This window comes from Dermacentor silvarum, chromosome 11 (assembly GCF_013339745.2).
Source record: "Dermacentor silvarum isolate Dsil-2018 chromosome 11, BIME_Dsil_1.4, whole genome shotgun sequence".
In the NCBI taxonomy this organism is placed as follows: Eukaryota; Metazoa; Arthropoda; class Arachnida; order Ixodida; family Ixodidae; genus Dermacentor; species Dermacentor silvarum.
The window spans coordinates 116,735,754-116,758,984 of record NC_051164.1 but is presented as its reverse complement, the minus strand read 5'-3'; the positions used below and the strand labels follow the sequence as shown (position 1 = coordinate 116,758,984).

Below are 23,231 nucleotides of genomic sequence, written 5' to 3'. Positions count from 1 at the left end.
ATGCGGAATTCTTGCCGATCTACCACTAGCCTTTTTTTGAGATAAAAACCTGCAAAGTAGACATACATTTTCTGGGCCGATTTTGAGGTTTTTTATAAAAACATCTACACTACCCACAAAAACCAAAAATAACTGAACACAAGCAAAAACATGCAGATATTTAAAGAAATTTCAGCTACCTAACTTTAATATATATTGTGTAATTCATAAGCAATGTTGGCCAAAACAGCAGAGCAGGTAAGCGCGGCACTCCACCTCTTCGGCATTATTGATTTGCAGTGCTTGGAAAAAAATTTTGGCAGCAAAGCTAGTTGCGGATCTATTCTTTCCACTCATCAGGCAACATTATATAAAATTTTGAAGAAAAAAAAAGGCCGACCGGCCATCCTTTGTTCGATCTTGCGTGGAATCACCCTACAAGATACTGCAATTCGGAAAAGATGATATGAAGTATAAGACAACTACGCTTTGTGGAACACAATAAGGGACTTGCACAAAGTTTTATACATATGCAAAAAGAAAAAAAAGAAAAAAGAAAGTATGAATTATGAAAACCAACGGACGTGCTGAGTGTTGTTATCAAGTGTTTGAGCAGATGTTCGTGAAAGGTTTCATGATTGCGTTGCAGGACGATGCAGTCCGGAAAATGTTCCACAGGCGGATGACACACGGGAGTGACGAGAAGCTAAAAGGATGTTTAGTGCCGTAAATGCGAGTGTAGCTGTAGTTATGTAATGCGGGTTGGTTCTAATAAGCCACCAAATCAAATGCACACCCACTTTTTGACTCTGACTGTATGACTGTAGGCTGTTGCAAACGCAGTTTTGGTTTTGTATCTGATCACAACATACAGGCAATTTCTGAACATTTTCTTTTTCGTAAGGCCCACGCTAGCAACAGGTAAGTACTGTTATCACTCACCGTGAGCTAACATTTTCACTTGATCTTTCTAGGGGAGGCCAAAGATGGCCATTTTTGACAGATGTGATCAACACATTCACTGTACCTTAAGTGCTGCCAAGACAGGCACTGCCACTATTGGGGTCACCTTTGGAGTCGTCATTGGGATCAGGGACGCACATGCTGACTAGTCAAATTCGAATTATCTGGCAAAGGCGAATTTCATGATCGGGATAATCAAAGTTCCAATCGAAGACAGCCTGATATTAAACATCGTGGTCATGCGGTATTACACAATGCTGGTGTTCTGCACGAGTCGACCCGGTGTAGTGAATGGGTATGACCCTGCCTATGCGTTTGGCGGTTCCATAAGCATGGAACTTGACCCACAGTGTAGCTTTTGGATGTGGATATATATTGATTCATTGCTGGTCTAATGGGTTGAGCATGTGTTGCTTATTCTTAGTGCGAGTGCGCTCATGATTCCATGTTGGATGAAAAGCGTATGTGGAAATGTGAGGCCAGGTTGAGCAGTCAGATGTCATTGTCGCCACAAAGTGGCAGCATTGCCTTTGTTGTGAAGGGGCACATCTTGTCTGCACAGGCACTGTTCGTGTTCTGCGGGATTATAACGGGCTGCTACCTGTGCTGCTGCTTCTGCTGCTGCTGCAACTTCTGCTGCGGCAAGTGTCGGCCCAAGCCACCCGAAGAGGCTGGAGACTACGCCAATCTGCATGTGAGTAGTGCAACAGTAGACTGCTAAATTTGTGACCAGGATGGCAGGGCTAAAAAAAAATGAAATTCTGGGGTGCCAAAAACCACCATCTGATTTGGGTACACATAGTGGGAGACTCCAGATTAATTTTGATGACCCGGGGTTGTTCAACTTGCATGGTATGCACGAGCATTTTTGCATTCTGCTGCCATTGGAATATGGCCGCTGCAGCCAGGAATCAAACCCGCAACTTCGAGCTCAGCAGCACAAGATGGCAGCGTTCAAGCGCCATCTTGTGCTTTTCATCTTTTTTAAAATGTTTTTTTCACTTGTATGTGAGCAAGCATCAGTCTACAGTATTATACGAGAGAACCAGGACTTGCTGAGGCATTACTCCTAGAATGTAACGTTAATTTGTGCAGCCAAGGCGATGTTCTTTAGGCCAAAGTGCATTAAACGAGCCTCCATGTGCTGGCGTTCCCTTAACTCGTGTATGGTGGTGCTACATTTCCCTCTAGGCCGGATCGGCAGATCCAGGTTCTCTATCAGTTTTACACCGCTCTCTTGCTTAAGGAAATGGATGCTAGTGGAGTGGGTTTAACTAAAAGGGCCCATATTGTTTTCTTTAATGTTACATCTTTCCGGTGGCACTACGGAAATGCTCAAGGCATGTGAGACAGTAGCAGTCCACAGTGTTGTCAGCATGTGCACAAAGTAATAGACAGACAGATAGCTGGCCTTGCCCAGGTTCGAAGCACCCAAAAATGTGCCCCTGTGCAGCAGCAGCTGCTGAGCCCATTTGTCTTACTCTTTGAACCTTGCATGTGTGGTGCATGATGTTCCTGACGTGCGGCCCTTGTCCTGCATGTGTTGTGGGCCCAGGACGGAAAAAGTGAAGCGGTCAGAAGCACCCCCAAGGTGAGAGATGCAGCACCACAGGTGAAAACCCCCGAAGACTGGTGGCGATCGTGAGGCCATCACAGTGTGCTGCTGCTGCACAGTGTGGCACATTTTGGCGTAACCCACTGCACTGGATGCCTCACTGGATGAACCACAGTGGCTCTCCTGCTGTCACGCTTGGTGTGACTCGCTTGAGATGTCATTGTCTAGAGTTGCATAAGATGAGTACAGGTCATCCACAATAACTGAGATTCAGTGGCAGAAAAAAATTGCAGAATCATTTTAAGAGCATTCCTTGTTTCTTTTTTTTTTTTTTTTGCTGTAAACTCTAAATTTTATTTCCTTAAAGACCCCTTGCAGGGTATTACATAAGAGGTGGGAATACAAGAAACTAATGCGGCTGTTCAGAATATTATATACAAAGCACTTATTTCGTCCATGAAGGCAAATGAAGTGGTGATGGCAATGATGTGGTTGGGAAGGCTGTTACAGTGTCCTGCCGTGCAAGCAAAAAATTATGACAAGGCAACAGTATGTGCATGTGGGCGAGCAACATTTAGTGGATGGCCTGTGCGCAGCGATATGCATCAATGTAGTAGAATGTGAGGCACATGGCAAAGTGAACTAGTGTAGAACTTGGGAAATAATGATAAGCTCACGATACGGCACTGATGGAATAGAGTATCTAAACCTGATTCTGCTTTTAATGATGTCACGCTGATGTCATATGAGTATGTCGAATGAATGAACCTTGTGGCTCGATTCTGTATGGATTCTAGTGCATTGGTGAGGTAATTCTGATGAGGGTTCCATATGGGTGATGCATGTTCGAGTTTTGGCCTTACCAGTGCCTTATATATGCTAGTTATTTAACATGTTAAGGAGCATTGCGAAGGTTACGTTTTGGCAATCCTAAGGTTTTATTGGCAGACGAGTGATGTTAGCTATATGGCGATCACTTAGTTTAGGTCGTGTGTGGTAGTAACGCCTACATACTTGAATGTCTTTATGGCATCAATAGGTATGTTAGTAATTGTGTAAGAGAAGGAACAATTTTGACTTCAGAAAACGGACATAGATCTACCTTTAGTTGGGTTTAGAACCATTAACCAGTGATCACACCAATCTAATACTGTTTAGACCTTTCTGCAGTGAAATGTGGTCATTAACGTTAGTGATTGGTAGATAACGCAGTCGTCAGCAAACATTCGAATCTGAGAGTTAACATGCAATGGTAGATCATGTGTATATATTAAGAACAGGAGGGGACCTAATACCGAACCTTGAGGAATGCCAACTGTTAGGGGAGAAAGTCTGAAGTAGTGCTGGTAGTACCGACGGTCTGTGAGCGGTTAATATGAAGTTCCTTTATCCAGGCTAAGACGTTAGGGTTGATGTTCAACTTAGAAAGTTTTAATATTAAGCGTTGATGAGCAATTCTATCAAACACATTTGTGAAATCAAGAAAGATGACATTCGCTTAAGTATTAATATCAAGGTTTGAATGTAAGACTTCAGAAAGGTAGATGAGTGTGGCATGACAGACCTTTGCGGAAACAGTGCTGTGATGTATGGAAAAAGTTATTGCTATTTAGAATATTCATTACGTGCGAGTATATGATATGTTTCATGATATTGCAAGGGACACTAGTTATAGAAATGTTATGGAAATGGGACGATAGTTTAAGGGTGATTCACGGTTACCTTCTTTGTAGACGGAAAAGGCCTTGCCCATTTTCCACACGTCCAGTAGGGTGCCTGATAATAGTACTATATTAGATGCATCGTGGAGATACATTGCCAAATGTTATGCTAGTGGCAAAATGTTTTAACCAGTTGTAGACATAGCAGAATAATTGTGTGCAAATTTTTGAGGCGCTACTATTCTGCTTTGAAAAAATGGCCAGAATAGTATGCTCTTCCGTTAATATTGACATTCTGCTTTGAAAAAATGGCCAGAATAGTATGCTCTTCCGTTAAGTAGGTTGCGATAATATTGACATGAATTTTCTGCACTGCTGTGCCTGTGGACTACCAGGTCCACTACACTGCAGTTGTATTAGGGAGGGAAATGTACATTGTCCTTCATTTCTTAGTAAGGAGATGGAGGAGATGGAGACAGTAGCAGGGTTTAGCTTCATGCAAATTAGATCAAGCAGCCAGTAATGAGCAATTTTTGCACATGAGCAGGTTGAAAGCATCGTCAGCGAACCCCTTTAGTACAAGCCCAACCTTGTCTGACTCGGGCATATCGCTATCGGCCTTACATCACAGAGCCAGCATGTCCTGCATGTAAGAGACGTACGATTCTGTGGACGTTTGGACGCGGGCCGCAAGTGTTTGCTTAGCGGCGCTCTTCCGATTGGCGGGATGGCCGAACAAGTCCCTCAGCTTCTCTTCGCACGTGTCCCAGTCATTAAGCTCTTCCTCGTGGTTGTCATGCCATAGCTTCGCTGTGCCTTGTAGGTAGAACACCAAGTTAGCCAACGTAATCGTCGGATACCATTTGTTGTGGCCGCTTGCACGCTCATACGTGGCGATCCAGTCTTCTACGTCGAGCTGGTCGGTGCCGCAAAACATTCTTGGATCCCGTGGCTGAGCCAGGACAACCGTCAGGATTGTAGGTGTTGATGCGGGCCGCGCCATTTCAAGTCCTGTTTCGTCCGTCATGTTGTCCTGTCTGAGGTGACGACCGCTGCAGAGCTCCGTTGTTGTTTCTCGTGGGTACCCCGCACCTCTCACCAATTTGTTACGTTGCGAAAGTCACATAGACAGGTGTATTTACAACGTACAGTCGAACCCGGATAGTATATTGAACCCACTTATAACAAATTATTGTGTATATCGAACAGCTGTAAAATCCCCTTGAAAGGCCCATGCAAATGTATAGGGCTGGCGCACGCGTATATAGAACGCTCGTTCACCAGCACATTCGATATATCGAACGCAGCACCACGGCGAAGACCTCAAAGTGCCCTTTTTTGTGTACTTTGAGGTCTTCTGGCACCTGGAGGTGTAAAAGAGAATGTGCAGTCAGTTGAGCCCCGTTGAGCTGTTCGCCTAGCCCGCATGCTACCTCGAACGTCAACATTCCTCCTTTCCGATTTTCTTGGCTGCGGCGTGTGGGTTTAGTGCCATTCGTGAGTTCATTTTCCACAAGCGATGGCAGCTGCAAGTGTAAAGAAAAGAGTCAACTTGGACTTTGCAATGAAGTTGAAAGTGATCCAGCAATTTTTTGCTGGTAAATATAGTGTGCTTGCCTTTTTTTTTTTCCTTGAGTTGTGGGCAGTAACTTAGCGGCCCTGGGATGCACTAATCGGTAAGCCGCCGTTTGCCCCAGGGCATATTATTTTTTGTATCGAATTACTTATAGATCGAACATTTTTATATCCGGGTTCGAATGTATACAAGAGAGGCAACGATATATGAACAAAATGGCTGGCGAGAACGATTCTACCTCTACACGTCAAATCATGTTCTGACTGGCACCACTTTTTATTGCGCCACTTTTTATTGCGCCGTAACAATATAGTCATGATGCATTACCTGCCCTGTCACTGTTGAACCTAATGTTTTGGCTGAATGCTTAAGCCATAGTCGCTTAAGCATGCCAAACGGTTAGTGCATAGTATTTACCTCATTTTTCAACGCATACCAGCGTGGAATCTCGTAAAGGTCGTGCGCGCAGACCATAGTGAAATTGCGGTGCATAGACCTTTCCCGGTCTGCCGTCGCCACTGATAGTGACATCAAATCTTGGTAGCCATGACGTGTTTCCTGCTCCCATAGCTTCTAGCGCTTCCACGTCGTGTTCATGGATGACGATGCGGATAATCTGTATCTGACATGGCTAGTGCGTTGACCGCCATGAGGACGTTCACAGAGAAGTGGGGCCTGATGATGTTTGTTTGAGTGAATATAAACATGTTTTCCTTTCCCCCCCAGTCGCGAGTTTACGAATTTGGAAGTCTTGAGGTTGGCAGGTATGTGTACCCAGTATAACGTCATTGATGGGGGCATATTAAGTTCACTGTATAACCACACTGTTGTCATGATCGAAATGTATATCATAAGAGTATTTGTTTCACTCCATAACTGTGGGAACATTTCCACTGTGTTTACACCATTATTATCACACAGTACGTAACATATGCTGCAATGTGTGTCAGAAATGTTGTACACTGTGGCATTGGAGGCTTCTTTACTGCTGTGAACAAACTGTCAGACCTTTTGCTTTAGAGTGAGAAAAAATTTAGAGGTGATAGCTGAGGCAAACTTGCCTTCGTATAAATGCGTTTACACGAGCCACAAACTGTTGATCTTTCTTCGGCAATCTCAATTACAAGGCATCACTTCCTAAATGCCAGTAGGACCACTTCAGCTTTTCACTGTTCATTCTGCTTACAATTCTTATGACCCTCAGACACACTATGTAGTCTTGCTTTTTGCCATGGCAATGGCTATATATCCCTTTCAGTCATGAATTATGATATATTGCCGATAAATGTGGTAGTTACGTAACATTATTCTAAAGCACTGGAGACAGCGCTGAAAGGCAGTCATCAAGGTGGTAGGATGGTGCTTTGTGCATTTTCTAGTGAGTCATCATAATTACAAAGTACTTTCAGTATTTATTATGCAGTCAGTGTTTCTGTATTTCTTTATAAAGAAGAATTGAATCTCCCTCTCAAAGTGCACGCACAAGTTGATTCTGCAAGCATTACCAGGCAGGAAGAATTGCTTGGCACTACCATGCTTGACAGAATGTGGCACGTTGAACATTCCATCAAGCATGGTAGTGCTGTCACCAAAGTTGGCCGTCTGTGACGATACCAATGCACTCTGAAGTGAGCTGGGGCCGCATTGGGTAAGAAGCAGTCTTCACTTTACGCGAAAGTCAGTGCCCGTAGGTTTTTTCCTTGACACTGCTGGACAAAAGCAGAAGAAAATGTAACTGAAAGAATATGCAAAATTAGGCATTCTGGGTGTCTACTGCTGTCCATTGCAGCTGTCATTGCTAAAAAATAAAAATAATGGTTTCCTTGTGTGTAATGAACCATGGACAGCACGTGCGAGTTAAGTGCCTCGGAGTGATGGCGTAGTGGTTCAGGAAGCAATGGAATATGATAGATGCGCCCAGGTGTAAAGGGCATCATGTAGATCTACACCATATTGGGCATCATGTCGCTCAATGTGCATGGTCTTGCATATTATGAAGTGATTGTGTGCTAAATAAGATGAGTGTCAGGACTTGAGCGCTCCTCAAAACTTCTGCATACATTGTGCAGCAAATACACGCAAAGTGCCTCGAGCGGCCAGTCGCGCATCAATTTCGCATGTATTCGAAAGCTTCTTTCACAGTCGGAAAAACTTTTATGTAGCATGTATTGAGCAACAGAAAGCTGTATCGGGAGTTTTTCGTGTTGCTCTACAATTTTCTTATTGACACTTTTCATCTAATTGTAATAATTGAGAAGTTGATTAAGACAAATTATGTAATTAGGCGGAATGCAAAAAATTGTATTTCCAAGCAATGGCAAACATTACCTTGGTTCTGTCTAGCTGTGTAGCATTTGCATAATTTTAATGTTTGGCCCAAAGTAAATGAAACACCTTGTACTGTAGTGATCATAAAATACATCTAACCTATGCGTAATAGCTTGTACCCACAGCTTTGTTTTGTGTGCAGTTTAATGTGTAGTTAACGGTGACTTGTAAGGGACCACGGCTGCACCTGTCACTACGTACGAGTTTAAAAAATTTGCTCAGTCCTCAATTCATTATTTTTACCTTATATAAATTCTCTCTGCATGCATGCATTGCATGAGGACTTTCTTATATCTAAACTATGAGGCAAAATTACTTTGCGGTGACCTATAGGTGGTCTTCAATGAAGCTTGACAGATGAAAAAAATCCTTAAATCACCAATGTTGCTAAATTTAGGTATGACTTTACACTGAGGGCAAGCAATGGATGCCTCAGTCATTTTTATATGCAAGGGAATTTTGCTGCCACTAATATGAAATGGCATTGTATTATACTAAGGCTGAGTAACTGCGTATCTGTTAGGCATTGTCTCCCTTACCAGTATTACTGACAAATGCAAGCAAGCAGAGTTGGGTGACAATGCTCAAGTGTAAAATGGGCAGCCCTTGTTTGTTACAGCCAATTCAAGTGGCAAATGTTTTAAACATTCAAGTATCTTGTCTGAGGTGGTTCCTCTGACCTTGCTCGAATGTACTTGTCAGTATTTGCCTGCAATACTATCACATACTCCGATAGCTTGCACTGCTGGGTGCTGGAGCCATTAGGAGTTGCATGTGTTCAGTTGATTCTCAGGGTTAAAAAAAAAAAGAAAACTTAGCAAGCATGCTGAGGTATGCTTCTAAGTATTCAAGACTGCATTCTTAAATTTATGCCCTGGTCACACAGGACAGATCTAGTATGATTTGAAAGATAGTGCACTTTGCTTCACTAAAATCCATTTTGACAGCTCAATGGTACAGTGCAAAACATTGTCATTCAATGCTAAACTGCCATGATGGCTCAGTTTGTTCTGTAATCTGTTCGTAAATGTAAGATCACGGGCAATAACTGGCCTTGGCAGTTTCATCCCTATAAGAGTAGAACGCAAGAACTCTCCTGTACTTGGAGCACAGGTGGTCAAAATTGATTCAAATCAAATTAACAAAATGCTTTTTTTACACAAACAAAGCACATGAGATTGTTACTATTATCAGTATATTAGTACAAGAAAAGGTGTCGATAATATTGTCTTTTAAATTATTAAAAAAAAAAAACTCTCAGTGTTTACAGAAGCTGCTTAGACAGCAAGATTACCATGGTACTGGGAGACTTGCTGCACAAAGCACGTACGGCAAGGAGACTTTTTTGGTTTAAACACAGCTAGAAGATAATTTCGGACTCTGCAGGGCCCGCTTAAATGTCCTAATAACCTGGAGTCCAAAAAATGAGACCTAAAAAGACATAGAACAAATAACATCCTTATCTCGCAAGTAAAACTTGTTCGTGCCAAGGGCTCCGGAAGTGCTTGAATGTGGCAGCAGGATGCAGGGCTCATGTCACCTACAGTTTATTTTTATTGTGGAACTAAGGCTTAGTTTACTGTACATAATTTACATTAATAAGCCGTAAACTTTCTTTAGATCCTAGCCAATACCTCACTCTTTCTGCATGCACGAAAATCCCGTCATTCCCATCTTCTGAGTCTCTCCTTAGCCTTGCCAGGACAAACCTCTTAAAGGGCCCCTCACCAGGCCACAAGAAAAATTAGGTTATACGCTGGAAGTTGTTAGTGCCCTCTAGGGAGCATTCTACTGCAAGAATTTTTCAAATTGGTGCATTAATAGCCGAGATAGAAATATTTCAGTGCCACGAACCCATGATTTTAGGAGGTGAGCGCCACTGCTAAGAGACTCTCTCCACTTGCCCCGTGTAGCCTCCACCAGGGATTTATACTCCCCCCCCCCCCCTCACCAGGAGGATTGCGACACCCCCCTCCCCAAAAATTATTCCAGACAGTCACTCATCCTGGAAAAAAATTGAGCTGATCCCATGCACTGTGGTAATCGCTTGAAGAAATATTTACTCTTTGTGGAGGTGGACCCTACGTGGCCCTAATTTTGAGGCCCAATTTTGATGTTCAGCGTGCAGACAGTGCTACACTGCGTCCTGCAGGCAGCGGAGAAACCTTGACGTTGCGGTAAACTCAAGACGTGTGTGTGTTTTCGTCTATGCAACTGCCGGCACAATGAGTCGCCTAGCAACCACCTCGCAGAGTGGCTCTCCGTGCCGTGCACATGTTGCCTTCACATGCGACGTTAAGGAAAAAGGAGAGCGTGCACGCGGTGCGCGCTATGCTCGGGAGAGATATAGAGAAAATGAGAGAAATTGTAGCAGCACCAACGAGGCAACGCACAGAGCTGCTACCGCGTCTGCGTTTCCCCGCATTTGCACCGAACGCGCACGGTGTCCCTGACTGCAGCAGGCGCCTCTGGCGGCGGCTCGACAGGTTTCGACCAGCCACGGCAAGTGTGGAGCTTGGCCGTGACGTCACTGGGGAGATAAAGCTCGGAGCCTCCACAACGGCGGCAGAACTCTCGTTGACTCTGTGGCGAGAACATGTAGCCTTGATAAGGGATGACCAAAGAAGATCCGGACAGCCGAAGAAGCCGCTTATCTTGAAGTGCATCGCGCGGCCAAGCGAGAATTTGCACGTTGGCGGCGAGCCGATTCGGAATACCGTGCCTAGCAGCACTTAGAATTTCCTAGCAAAACTTAGCCAAGCCTAGTGAAACCTGGAAGAAGCTAGGTCGATCTCCAGCCTTGCACCACTAGTGCAAGCTGCCCACGTAGTTTTTTTAAATGTGTCGTTTAAGGTTTATGGCTGCTGCGTGACTGTGGTGCTTAGTTCTTTTTTTTTTTCTTTTTGTTTTAATCTTGTGCAAACTGATATTGTGCTTAGTTTTGAAAACATCTGCACTTTGTTCTATTAAGACTTGTAGATTGAGAACTTGCTTCCCTTTGTTCTGCATAGAAAAAAAGAAAACATCTTTGTGCAATCAAATGAAAACGCTAAATGCTGTCCCTTGTGTTCTTGCAATTTTCAAATGAAGTGACAGAATGCCAAGAGTGTTTAAATGTGGTATTGAATTTGTAATCACACAAAATGAGGCACACATTTTGGCCTTTTATACAGCGTTCGTTCGTGCCCGCCTGTCTGTGCCCCCCTGTTTCCACCTTCGTTGCAATATTTTTTGTGCAACATCAGCTCGACTTGCACCAACAAGGACGAACTCCCTTGTAACATGTGGTTTATTATACTTGCTGAAAAAGTTAATTAGTGTACTTCTACTATTTAGCAGCTTTTCTGACACCATTTGCTGAAAAAAATCGCTCAACCTTAATTCAATAGAATGCGGTAAAAAAAGCGCTAGCTCCATGAACCTCTCCCCCCCCCCCCCCTGCCTTTCGCTCAGAAAAGATAGAACCAACGACTTCGTACCCCCCCCCCCCCGCGATCTGGTAACACCCCCCCCCCCCCCCCTAAAATCGAATTTCTGGATAAAACCCTGGCATTCACAAGCGAAATTTCTTCCCTGTGTTCTCCCATGTCAGAGCCAGAGAATCGCGTGATGTATACATCACAGGCCCTGTCTCTTCTCTATCACTTTCTTGCTGCGCAGCGCACTTCCGGTGACGGCCTTGAGCGCGAGCCATTGCGTTTGGCTTATTTTGCACACGATTTTGTACGCTGTGCATGAGCGCACCTGACTAGTGGTATAAGTCAGTGCTGCACGAACACTGAGGCAAAAGCAAGTGGATCACAGAGCATGATTGCACGCTGGAACATGGTAGAAAATGACAGTTTCGTTGTCAGCACGCACAACTGCACGACGGAACAAGCAGACGAAACGGAAGTACATCTCTCTTGCTCTGGTGCAAAGTAAAACAAAAACATGCAGACATTCAGTTTGTGTGTTTTATTATTTTTCTAAACTTTAATTCGTCTGTTGAAGCAACCGATTTACACAAATAACAGATGTTGCATTGAATAATCTTCGAAGTGTCACTATGGAGTGACAACACAGCACGCACATGTACATAGGCGCACGTGCACAGATACGTCAACCTTCCAGCTTGGAGCGCAGCGCTCGTGAGGAGAAGGGCAAATGGCATTCGGTTTCAAATTGCGGCTCTTTTTGCGGCGCGTAGCGATGCAATTCTTAGCAGACACGATCGTTAGCGCTGTTGTGCAGGCTGTTGCGCAGGCATAATCTGAAAACTCGGTTGCTGTTACTCATTGAATTAGTGGAGCATGTGCCAAGTCGAGGCTACACAGTTCGAGCGAGTTGGATGAAACGAGTTTGTTGAGAATCATTATCGTGACAGGGTTTAGCACAAAGGGTCAGATAGGAAAGCCGTGGGTGTGCCTTGTTGTTTCCAGGAGGAATACAGCAGCGAAGAAGGCCAGAGCCCAGTGACCACACAGCCTGCGTCCAGTGCCAAGATGGACGCCCCGGGGTCGGTGCCCCTGGCCATGCCTCCTCCTCCCTCAGCCACTGACAGCAACCCAAGCGAGACGACTAACCTGAGCACGAGCCAGCACCACACATACATGACGCAGGACGCCACCGCTGCGGCCGTGCCCACCAGCAACCTGCAGTAGGCTCCGTTCCAAAGAGACTCCAGAGGCTGTGCTTGTGTCTCTGTTCCGTCTTTCTTTCCCTTATCCCTTCCCCCACCTTCCTTCCCTTTTTAATCCGTTTGTGAGAACACTTTTCCCATGCGTGGTGTGTGCACTGTCTTATAGAGCCTGCTTGTTATGGCATGGGGGAGGTTATTGACACTGTTGTGCATGGTATCCCCATTTGTTGTTTGTACAATCAGCTTGCCTATATTTTTTTATTTCTTTCGAGATAATGGTGTGAAAACTTTGTGCAGTTGTGATGCCACTTGTTATTGCAGTTGCCCAGTTGTTTTACTTTTAATAGGACAGTCCTATATTGTAATGCGTAGCTTGAGCCACCAATATAAGTGCACTGTCATAGTTATCTTGAATTGTGAACATGCCAAGTTCTTTACAGCATGCCTGTACACCAGGAGTGGTTTTAATTTTCTGGCCAATAGAGTATGAATGTGTAAATTTCAGAGCAGCTGTCTCTTCTGCCTTTTTGTCTACTAGCGTACACACGGTAATGGCATGTGTGCATTCTTTGATTAGCTGCATGCCATTACTGTAGTCATCCTTGTGATGCTCTTGGGAAAGAATTCGGAGTCATGTAGTTGTGCCCCATGTAGGTGGGTCTCTTAGCAAAACAATGTATGTTGCAAGTGGTGTGTGTGATGTCAGCTACGGCTACCGCTGGCCTCTGGGTTCAATACTGAACCATGGTAATGTGAGCCACATGTGCTCCACAGACAGTGCAGCACAGTCACCTTACCCACATGTCCTGCTGGTCATTGCTTTGCACTGAGGAGCCCATCCCAGGACTCAGCCTGCAAGTGTGGATCTCTTGCTGCACATCACTTGCACGCTCCCCATGTTGTGGCTGCACATTGTCTGCTTAGTTGTGCCCCATCGTCCTGCCGGTGCTTGGTTTGCACCCCTTTGTACACCTGCTACACTGGCCTACCCACAAGGTATTCAGGTCTGGTGCATTCTAGGGTGTTGAATGCTGACCACTGGTGCAGCATCTGGTGCATCCGATGTTTGCAGCAATGTGGTTTACTGGCGAGCTGTGCACAGCTCCACACTTTTGTTTGCTTCCAGCACTGTCTGCACCACAAACTATTATTTTCATTTACACTATGCTGGGAGAGTCCTGGCATTCTGTCATATCCTGCCCCGTTACATTATTTTGTGCACAACTTTAGATTTTCTAATACAATGCCACAAAACTGTGCTCCATCTGCAGCAAGCACATACTGCCAAGCAATGAACGCCGAAAAGTGCAGTCGAACAACTAATGTGGGCACAGCCCTTTGCCCGTAATCTTGCGAATGCACCATCTCTGCAATGCCTGATATGCCATCGGAGGCAGGTGTTGCTGCCCCTTTTATGTTCGAATTTTATGACACAGTGAGGCTCTCATACCAGTCTTAGGTTGCCTCTATACTGTCTTGCTTGGCTAGATGGGCAACTAGCGAGCCAGCTGCTGGTGTTGTGGTTCCTGTGCAGCAGGTTGTGCCAGGCATTCTCGAGGGTGTGAAAGGTCCCTACCCTGGCTGCCGACCCGCAACTGCTGCAGCTGGCACCTGTGCTTTTTCCCAGTCAAGACACAAAGGCCTTTTCTGTGTGTGTGTGAAGCAGCAGTACTTAACTGCCAGTACTGTGTAGTCGATTAAAACAATACTTGGGTGCTTCTCTCTTGTGTGAAGTTTTTGCTTGCTCAAAAACAGCAGTGGTGACAGGTAACTTTAATGCTGAAACTTCATTGGTAAGGCACTACTGCTATGTATTTCACAACAGCCAACCATTCACTCCTTGTACACTGCAGAGGCCAATATGTACAGTGCAGAGACCCAGCCGAGAGGGAGGCTGCATTGGAGTACAACCATGCGCTTCCGTGCTGATCCCGGATTTCACATTGTGCAATGCCAAAATAAAATGAAACAAAATGAAACAAAAACAAAATGAAATTTTGTGGCGACAGGTAAATCCTCGCGATTTCTGCACCAATCCGATAAAATGGTCTAGTCACTCTAGTGGAAACTGTAGGCAACAGTAGTACACAGTCCAAAACGGCTGCACAGTTTGATGTTGTAAAAAGGCGTGGAGAAAGAACAAAATAGAGGCCCCCAACGTTCCTCCTCATTCTCGCCCCCTCCCCCCCCTTTCGTCAGTTCTCCCTGGCCTCTGCCTAGTTGTGGTCCTCCATCATTCCGGAACGTAAAAGAAAAGTTTGTGAACTGTGCCAGCGTTGCAGATGCTAGTGTAGTGCAAGAGGTGGAAGCACAAATGGGCTAACAGCTGACTGTGATCTCGAACACAGAGCGTTTGCTCGCTTCATTAGGCGACCGAGGTGCAGTTGCTATGACAAGACTGCTGTTCGGACCACCAGTCCTGGTGCTCCTTTACGAAAAAGACTTCTGCCACACTTTCTCCTATGCAGTGGAGCTTGCCAGGGCCTCTCCTAAACTTCCACGTAAAAAGGCAACACTTGCGCAAGCATTAATTGTGGCAAGTTCCAAGACACCACATTTTGCAAAGACATGCTGCGCACAAAATTTGTTTTGAGCTCTGCGTGTTTTCCATGCACATCACATGCATTTCTAACCGGCTAAGCTTACACGTGCGACTACATGGACATTTGCAGTGCTGAGCAATTGGTTGTCAAAATAAGGCACGACTAAGGAGTAATGCACTGACATGGCTAAGTGAGGAAACAACTGTCGTGTCCTCCAATTGTGCAGTCATTTTTTTAGCACAGCACTGCCTTCAAGAGGTGCCAGCAACGATTCCGTATGGCTTGACGAAGGCTTTCCCCCTGAGAAGGCTTGCAAGCTCCATGGGGGCATTGGCAGGTGGACTGCTGGTTGGGGAAAGACCACCCCCAGGCCCAACATGTAGCCCATACACAAGGTATTCAAGCAGGAACATGTCTGCCGGGTTCACTCCGTGAAAGGTGATGGCATGCTGGCTGCAGCAGTGTCCCCCCTGCAATGACCAACGATATTGAGCAACGCAAATGGTGACACCAGCTCTGCAACTGCCTTTCTTTACACATTAACTGATCAAATCTGTGCTATAAAATGGAGCAAATACTAGTGCATAAGAAATGAACTGCTCATCTGTAGCATGGCTCTGGGTAGGGCATCTTAACCAATACTTGGCTTAGCGTGACAAAATTTGTATGGTGTGTAATCGTACATCGAAAAGACCACCAGTTTTAACGGTCTAGCTGACAAAAGCTGAACATTTCAAGGCGTGCGAGGAGACACAATTGTCACATGTTAAATGACGGCCATTCCTCTCTGCTCATGTGAGCTTTATATATATATATATATATATATATATATATATATATATATATATATATATATATATATAAAGCTCTGTTATTAAAAGGTTCATGTGTTGCAATAAATCGCTTTTGCTTATGTTAACTGGTATGGAAAGGTACGCCGCCATAATTGCAATTCAGGTAACAAGCACCGTTTTAAATCGCAGAACAATTACATCTAATTGCTTGGAATTTGTCTTGATCTGTGGTCATTTACAATCGTTGTACTTAAGCAGAACTCATGTTCAAGGTAGTACACTTTCACAGTGAAACGCGAGTTTTCAGTCTGGGAATTAACATGGCGACGCAATAATACTACGTCTAGCAGTTATTTTCTGAAAGAGTAGGCACACGAACGAGCCGCACCTCGGGGCTGCGGAAAAGGCTGGAGCGCCGGTGTGGGTGGCCGTATGCGACGGACCCCGGTACTAGCATCTCCTCGACGCCGAACGGGTTGAAACGGCCCCGGCGCAGCAGGTCCCGCGTGTCCACCGGGGGCACGCGGGGCAGCGCGGCAGCCACAGTCCGCTCGAGCTCGTCAAGCGACGCCGCAGCACGGCAAGCAAGCGCCCGTACAGCGCCCTCGCTGAGCGCGACGCCGGCCGCCATCGCGTTGTAGAAGGTGGACCCCCATCGCACGGGATAGCCCAGGTAGTGGACGTCGCTGGAGTTCAGTGGGGCCACGTAGAAGCGCAGGTTCTCCACCACGGCGAACGCCTCGTCGTCCACGAGCAGCAGCCAGCGGAATGAGCCTCTGTGCTTTGCCAGCACGCGCGTGAAGAGCGCGCACGCGTTACCCGAGACGCGCTCGACGGGCACGTGCGGGTCCGACAGGCTCCCGAAGAACACTGCCCGGTTACAGCGACGGCTCCACGTGTTGAGCACCGAGCGCGCCTGCTGCGCCGAAGTGGCGTGGACCAAGCAGAGCACGGGCACGCGTTCGTACAGCAGGCGCGCCTCGCTGGCGGCCCCGCTGCCCGCGCGCTCCAGACCCAAGTCGGAGAGCCAGCTCTGGTAGGTGGCCATCCGCAGTGGTGCATAGCTGGCTGCTGGCGGGGTTCGCTCGCTGCTCTCGAGAATCTCCCGATACTGCAGCACGATCACTGCCAGCAGCGAGCCCGATACGGAGGCGACCAGGAAAGCGGCGACGCGGACGAGGCCGTGCATGGGACCTGTCGGGGCTTTCGGTACACTCGGCGCAAACAAAATACATTCCCTTTAAAGGTGCTTTGTTCCACCACGCACTGAAGAAGAGGTCGCAATGTAAGCCGCACCCACTCGCGGCTCCTCAGCCTCTCTACACCCACAACTAGCTCAGAATAAAGTTCACATAACGAAAAAAGACAACCAAATGACGGTACAACATTTTACCACGCGACAACCACCACCGTTTGTTTACAATCGTTTCTGCCGATCCGAAGTGGAGCAGACAATCGTAATGTTGTAAGTTCAAAAATCAATTAAAGCACTTTCTAGCTTTATATATGTTAATGTAATGCGTATTTTGCGTTGACGCTAATAAATCTGTAGCTGCCTTCGCGTTACGTTTCCACCCGGTCGCAGCAGTGGCGGCCCACGCCGTCGGCAGGCGTGCACTTTAAAAATGGCTGCTCCCATAACGGCGAAAATTATCGACATTGATGTAAGGCACTTTTCGTCTTATTTAAAAGCACCATTCAATTGTATGAATACTATCGGCGATTAATAAGGTGTTCACGATTGCTTAGGATTACCTCTTTCTTTCTTAAGCATGGTGTTTTTTTGTTTTTTTACCGCGCGTGCTAACCGCCCTAACCGTGCCGGTTGTCATCCCACTTTCGTTGTTGCCTTCACGGCCTGGAATACAAACTTCAATTTGTGCGATTCCACAGGTCGACCAAAGCGAAGCACAAGCAAACCTGCAGTTCCAAGGTAAGCAGGGAAAGCATTCACCAGCGCTTTGCGTATCATGCTCATGTGCCGGTGCGTTTTGAATCAGATTTCTCGGACACGTTGCAAGGCAGCAGCGGCCAGCGCGGTCGACAAGCAGTGAATCAGGCATACACCAGCTTCACAGACATGAACGATGACGACGACGAGAGCGACGAGGTAGGTATGTTCACCGGGCCTGCCGTTAATTTAACCTGGGGTGGTATGTATTCTCGGGCAATGACTTTCGGAGATACTTTCGCGACATTGCGCGTGACTAGTGCGCTGTTTTGGCACAGTGCCAGGGACGCTGTCGCCCGCAGACGCCTACGCTCAGACACGAAAATATCTCCGAAAGTGATCGCTCGAGAATACTGCCCTTGGCCACGTTTTTACTTTTGGAGTATTTGGTTCATTTTTTTAAAGAACAAAATGAAACAAATACTAAAAAAACTATAGAAAGTAGACAATACGGATCACTGCGGACACTGCATTATTAGCCAATATATCGGGACCCGTAATAATGTGCCACCAAACAAATCTGGGAAATAGATTCAATTTTATAATGTGCAAGCACTATCACAATAGTTTATAACTTCAGTGAAAACAGCGTTCATTTTTATGTTATTTTTGCATTGTAATATCAGATAACAGAGCTCCTGCAAAAAAATGAAGGATAATTCATCATAAATGTAGGATTTGAAATTCAGCTTACTACTTAATCGATTTCGAAGCAATTTGTCACTGCATGTGGGGGCGTCACGACAGCCTGTGTCTAAGAGGGTGTTTTTGCGACTATGCGAAGAACGCAAATATCTGGATACAGTGGGCCTCTTCGATTATCCATCTCTGACAGTCCCGGACTCTCCGAAAGACTGCATACGCGACGCTCATTGGCTGAAAGCACCGTCTTGGGCAGTCCGGGACTGTCGGGAACGGATAATCGAAGAGGCCCAGTGTCGATTGTGTTGCAAAGTAGTGCACATAGCTGATTCTTTTATGAAGCAGTTTCGATAGCACTGATTATCTTTCCAAAATGATGCTGGAAACTAGACGAGCCAATTATAGGAAGTACAAAGAGCTTATTGAGCTAAGAAACACCAAGGTGGAATGTCCATCAGTACTGTCTAAGGCTTAGGTCCCACCAATAGCTAAGGCTCGTGTTGGGATCATTGTATTACATGCATGTGGATGTTGTGAATGAAGATTAAATGTACTGCTCTTAATTTCACAAGGTCACTGCAGGGAATTGTTTTCCGCAGCATCCTTGAACACAGGAAGGGCTCAGTCATTAAATTCCAATAATTGTTTCCTGCATTTAGAGGTGCCCTGAAGCAGCCTCGCCTGAAACCTTCGAAGGAATATTTTCTGAAAGACTGTTTCAAGCTAAAAGACCTAATATGAACAAAGATAACGAAAATATTTATGTCTCCCTCTTACCTTGAGCTCATTAATTTGTACCCTCAGTGGCCTGCCCATCACGTACAATGCCTCATAGGGACATGATGTAACGCAAGGGCACAACCACAAGAAAGAGATGCTACTAACAACTTTAATGCTACATCATGTCATTAAGTAAGCACTAACTAGCCCAGGAACGTGTCCTGCAGTATATTTATCATACAGTGGGCTATCATTTTCTTTTCTTTGTTCCTCGTGTTCTTTTCAATGTGAAAATGCCCGCTGCCGACATCGCGGCGGCTATGTGCCGGGCAAGGTATATTGGCTTCTGCACGAGAAAGGGCTTATCCCCACAAGAACTTGCTGCCTTGTTCGCCGCCATCACACTGTCATGGCAACATGTCACGCGAGTGAGCAAGATTCTTCGTTCCGAACTGGGGTGCAAGATTCGTCTTTTTAACGACCGGCTTTAAAACCCTGTGCTTTACGCAAGAGCCTTACTGGCTCGGTGTGAAAAAGCTAAGGGACGTGTCATTCATGATACGACAGAGGCTGCTAGATATATATATATATATATATATATATATTGCTTTTTCATTCTTATGTTATATGCGATTGAGTTTGTGTCAAATAATAATCAGCAAGATTACAGATTGTAATTGTATACTGGGAGATATTTTACACAACTATATTATAACTAGTTTCTATGTAATAACATGAAAGTATCTACATGTACTTGTGTTTAAAATACTCTTATATCAACACTTTGTACGTGATTGTGATACACCAGCCGTTACTGTGCCTGTCTGGGAGACCGGAGCTTTGTCAAGCCAAAGAAATTTCGGCTTTTTTTCCGGTTCTCCCTTTTGCACCTTGTGTATCCAGTGGTGAAAATAAAAAACATGATGATGATAATGATGAATGTTGCATGTGACATCTGTGCTTCACAATGACACGAGACACACAGAGAGCTGCATGGTGGCTGAATGTGAAACACTGTTGTGGCCTCAGCCAGTATGGAATTTCAAGTAAATATTACTCTATAATGAATCGCAAGACTGAGAAAATGTGTGGAAATGAATTTTCTGTACTGATGTCCTTCTAAAAAACAAAATTTTTTTTCTCACTGAATTTTTTTTTGGACTGTCCAATCATACGGACATTCCTGCTGCCTCTCTCTCTGAAAAATCATCCAAGAACTGTATACAAGAAAATTCAACTTTAGTGGATTGGCCACATAAGCAAAGGCATATACACTTTCACACAACTGCTTGCATGTTTAAAATTTTCCACCTAGATCCAATGTCATTCAAGGTTTACTAATTAAGCATGCAATCATCCAGAATAAAGCTGGTTGAATGAAATCGAGGTTTCTTGTGCCTACGCTTGTGCTGATTGTTACAGCTGTTGAACCGAGAGAGAGGCGCCAGCGCACCGTCGTTCTGGAAGTTCAGCTACTACCAGAGCCTTTTTGACGTAACCACCAATGATGTGCTTAGACGGCTGCTGTGGTCAGCCGTGCCGCAGTTCTCAAGCCCATCCTACCTCGAGAAGCACATCAGGCCTAACCCTGACCTCTATGGTGCGTCCACAAGTGATGTCTAATTGTCCTCGATGACATTGTCAGCTCGAGCTGTTACGGTGATTCATTTCCCATTTAGGTAATGTCGGCTTAGGCCGTGTATTGCAATCAATTAATGCCCAGAGTCTACTTGACTTTATATTGTGCAATTGGCCTACCTTAAAGAGCTGCGTACTTATGAGCACGGCACAAGCTTCAAACAAAAACCTTTTGCTGCTGTGTGGCAGCGTACATGCTCTGTGGGGCAACCACCTGACATAGCTCTTAAACAAATGCACAACGGATGGTGGCAGATAATGCAAGGCCTAGCTGTTGTGCAGCAGTGCTTCAGTGACTTCAGGTAAAGTGCCCACAGCAAGTCAAGGCCAGCACTTAAATTTTAAGTTTTTGCTTGGAAGTGAACGGTGAAAGTGGGCGCCTGTGCAACTCAAAGCTTCTGATATGTAGCACAGATGCCATTCATTAGTACAACAGCATATTAACTCCTCACGTCATTGACGTACACGAGGAAGTGCCCTCCTTTCTTAGAAATAAAAATGGTGAAAATTATTTGCTGGCACACCATTTATTTGAGTGCACTACTTCATACCAACTGCTTTCCGATGAGGGCAGAAATTAAAAAAAAAAAATGTTCATGTACCGTTGGTTGCTTGTTAAAGGCCTCCAGATGTTCAGAATCAATATAGAGTCCTCAATTTTATCATCCCTCATAGCTGACATGTTGCTTTTAGGTGTCAAACTTCATCAATTCATTATTGTATTCTTGTTTGCAAAATCATTTTATTATACTGTATGTTGTGTTATCATTGCTGCATGCTGTGCGCAGTTTTTTTTTTTTTTTTCCAGTGTGCTAACAGTACAGCCTCACTGTAATCAAGTTGAACGGGTATCTGGAAATTGCTTCATTATATTCGTTAATGTAGGGTATTAGGCGGTGGTCCCGGGTTCGAGTCTTGGACCAGGACGAATTTTTCTTCAACTGCGAGGCTTTTCTTTCGAGGAACCCGTATGGGTTTTCTTTGTAGCTACCTTTGGGTCTCATTTTCGCTTTAATTACTTCTCTCCACCTAGCGGGTTTCCGCTGAACTATTACGCCGAATAATTACATTTTCACATCAAATCTAATATAAAATATTTTCTTAATTATAAACATAGTAAAATGTAAAGTTTGTCTGGAGTTCATTTTGTTACAAAAAGAGGCTTATTTACATTACAGTTGAACCTCGTTATCATGAAATCGCATATGAAATGAAAATGCCTTTGTGTATCTGATATTTGTTCTAACCATATACACTGATCTCGGCAGGAAAAAAAAATTGGGATCATGTCTATTTGAAAGAAACACAAGTGTGGTACTTTGCTCTGATGGGCCAGCAAAGGTTCTCCACTGGATTTTGATGGCCTCTCGACAGCTTTCCATGCCTGTACATGATGCATGGTGTTGTAAAGTTGGGGGTCTGAGCAGCCACAAAGGCTCCATGGCTGGTGCCATGCCAGGTGCCGGTCTAAAGAGAGGTCCTGAGCGACGCCCGAGCGGTGAGAAAATAAAGTTTTATGTATAAAGTTACATTTCGATGTTCACAAGAAGGGCTTCATGATTATCGGAGCAAACCACAGGTCCGAGTCTTTACATGTCTAAGCATCCCCACACAACCCTCAAGCTCCACTTTTTAAGCTGTTCATTTCACTCTTTCGCTCGGCGAGGGAATTCAATGTTATTCTTTTAGCCAATTGGAATTGTCGCACAGTCCGTGAAATCCCACCCATGGTGTCACAACACCTTGCCAGACTCTGCCTCTGGTGTTCAACCTTTGATTCGCCCTCGATGCAATGAAAAGGCAATCGATTCTGAAACCGCGGTCGATGCGGTTTCCACAGAAATTGTCGGCATTGGCTCTTTGCATAGTAGGCTCTCCGTAACAGCCAGCTTGTAGCGATTTTTGTCTTAATAGTCGCTGCCGTTTCCAAAGAATACGGCGCTTGTGGTCATCTTGAAAGGAGGTTCTCTGTCTACCTGTCAATAGTCGGCGCCGGACCCCGCATTGTCCAGGCGGGCGGGCGGTGGTGCTTCACGTGAAGCACACCAAGGATGGCGTTGCCATTTAGACGCATATGGCCGGTGACCCAGTGCCATTTGGGAACCCAGAACTCGCCTCGTTCGTTAGCTCTGGGTCGTCAACGGATGAAGACGTGACACATTGTTGCTGTCAATTATCTTATGGTGATGCTGCTTTTGTTGTAAACTCTTTCTCATCGAAATACAATGAAGCAAGGATGGCATTCCATAGTTGCACGCTT

At 45.2% G+C, this 23,231-nt stretch overlaps 2 protein-coding genes across 8 annotated transcripts in view; one reads left to right on the top strand and one right to left on the bottom strand.

Annotated features, from left to right (window-relative positions):
• LOC119433352 (dnaJ homolog subfamily C member 5) overlaps positions 1-23,231 on the top strand; it is a 163,394-nt gene that overhangs the window by 19,545 nt on the left and 120,618 nt on the right. For 2 of the 7 annotated variants that reach the window (XM_049658454.1, XM_049658459.1), the window contains exons 5-9: positions 1,505-1,636; positions 2,498-2,533; positions 17,914-17,953; positions 18,021-18,130; positions 20,756-20,933. In XM_049658454.1, coding sequence (XP_049514411.1) covers positions 1,505-1,636; positions 2,498-2,533; positions 17,914-17,953; positions 18,021-18,130; positions 20,756-20,933 — 496 coding nt within the window. The remainder of the gene's footprint in view (positions 1-1,504; positions 1,637-2,497; positions 2,534-17,913; positions 17,954-18,020; positions 18,131-20,755; positions 20,934-23,231) is intronic. The other 5 variants (XM_049658458.1, XM_049658453.1, XM_049658455.1 and 2 more) reach the window with 4 other exon arrangements.
• On the bottom strand, positions 12,976-17,538 carry LOC119433096 (glycoprotein-N-acetylgalactosamine 3-beta-galactosyltransferase 1). The gene is made up of 2 exons (XM_037700233.2): positions 16,409-17,538; positions 12,976-15,696 (listed from the first exon to the last, which is right to left on the bottom strand). The coding sequence occupies exons 1-2, from the start codon at positions 17,207-17,209 to the stop codon at positions 15,478-15,480; spliced, it is 1,020 nt and encodes a 339-aa protein (XP_037556161.1). The 5' UTR covers positions 17,210-17,538; the 3' UTR covers positions 12,976-15,477.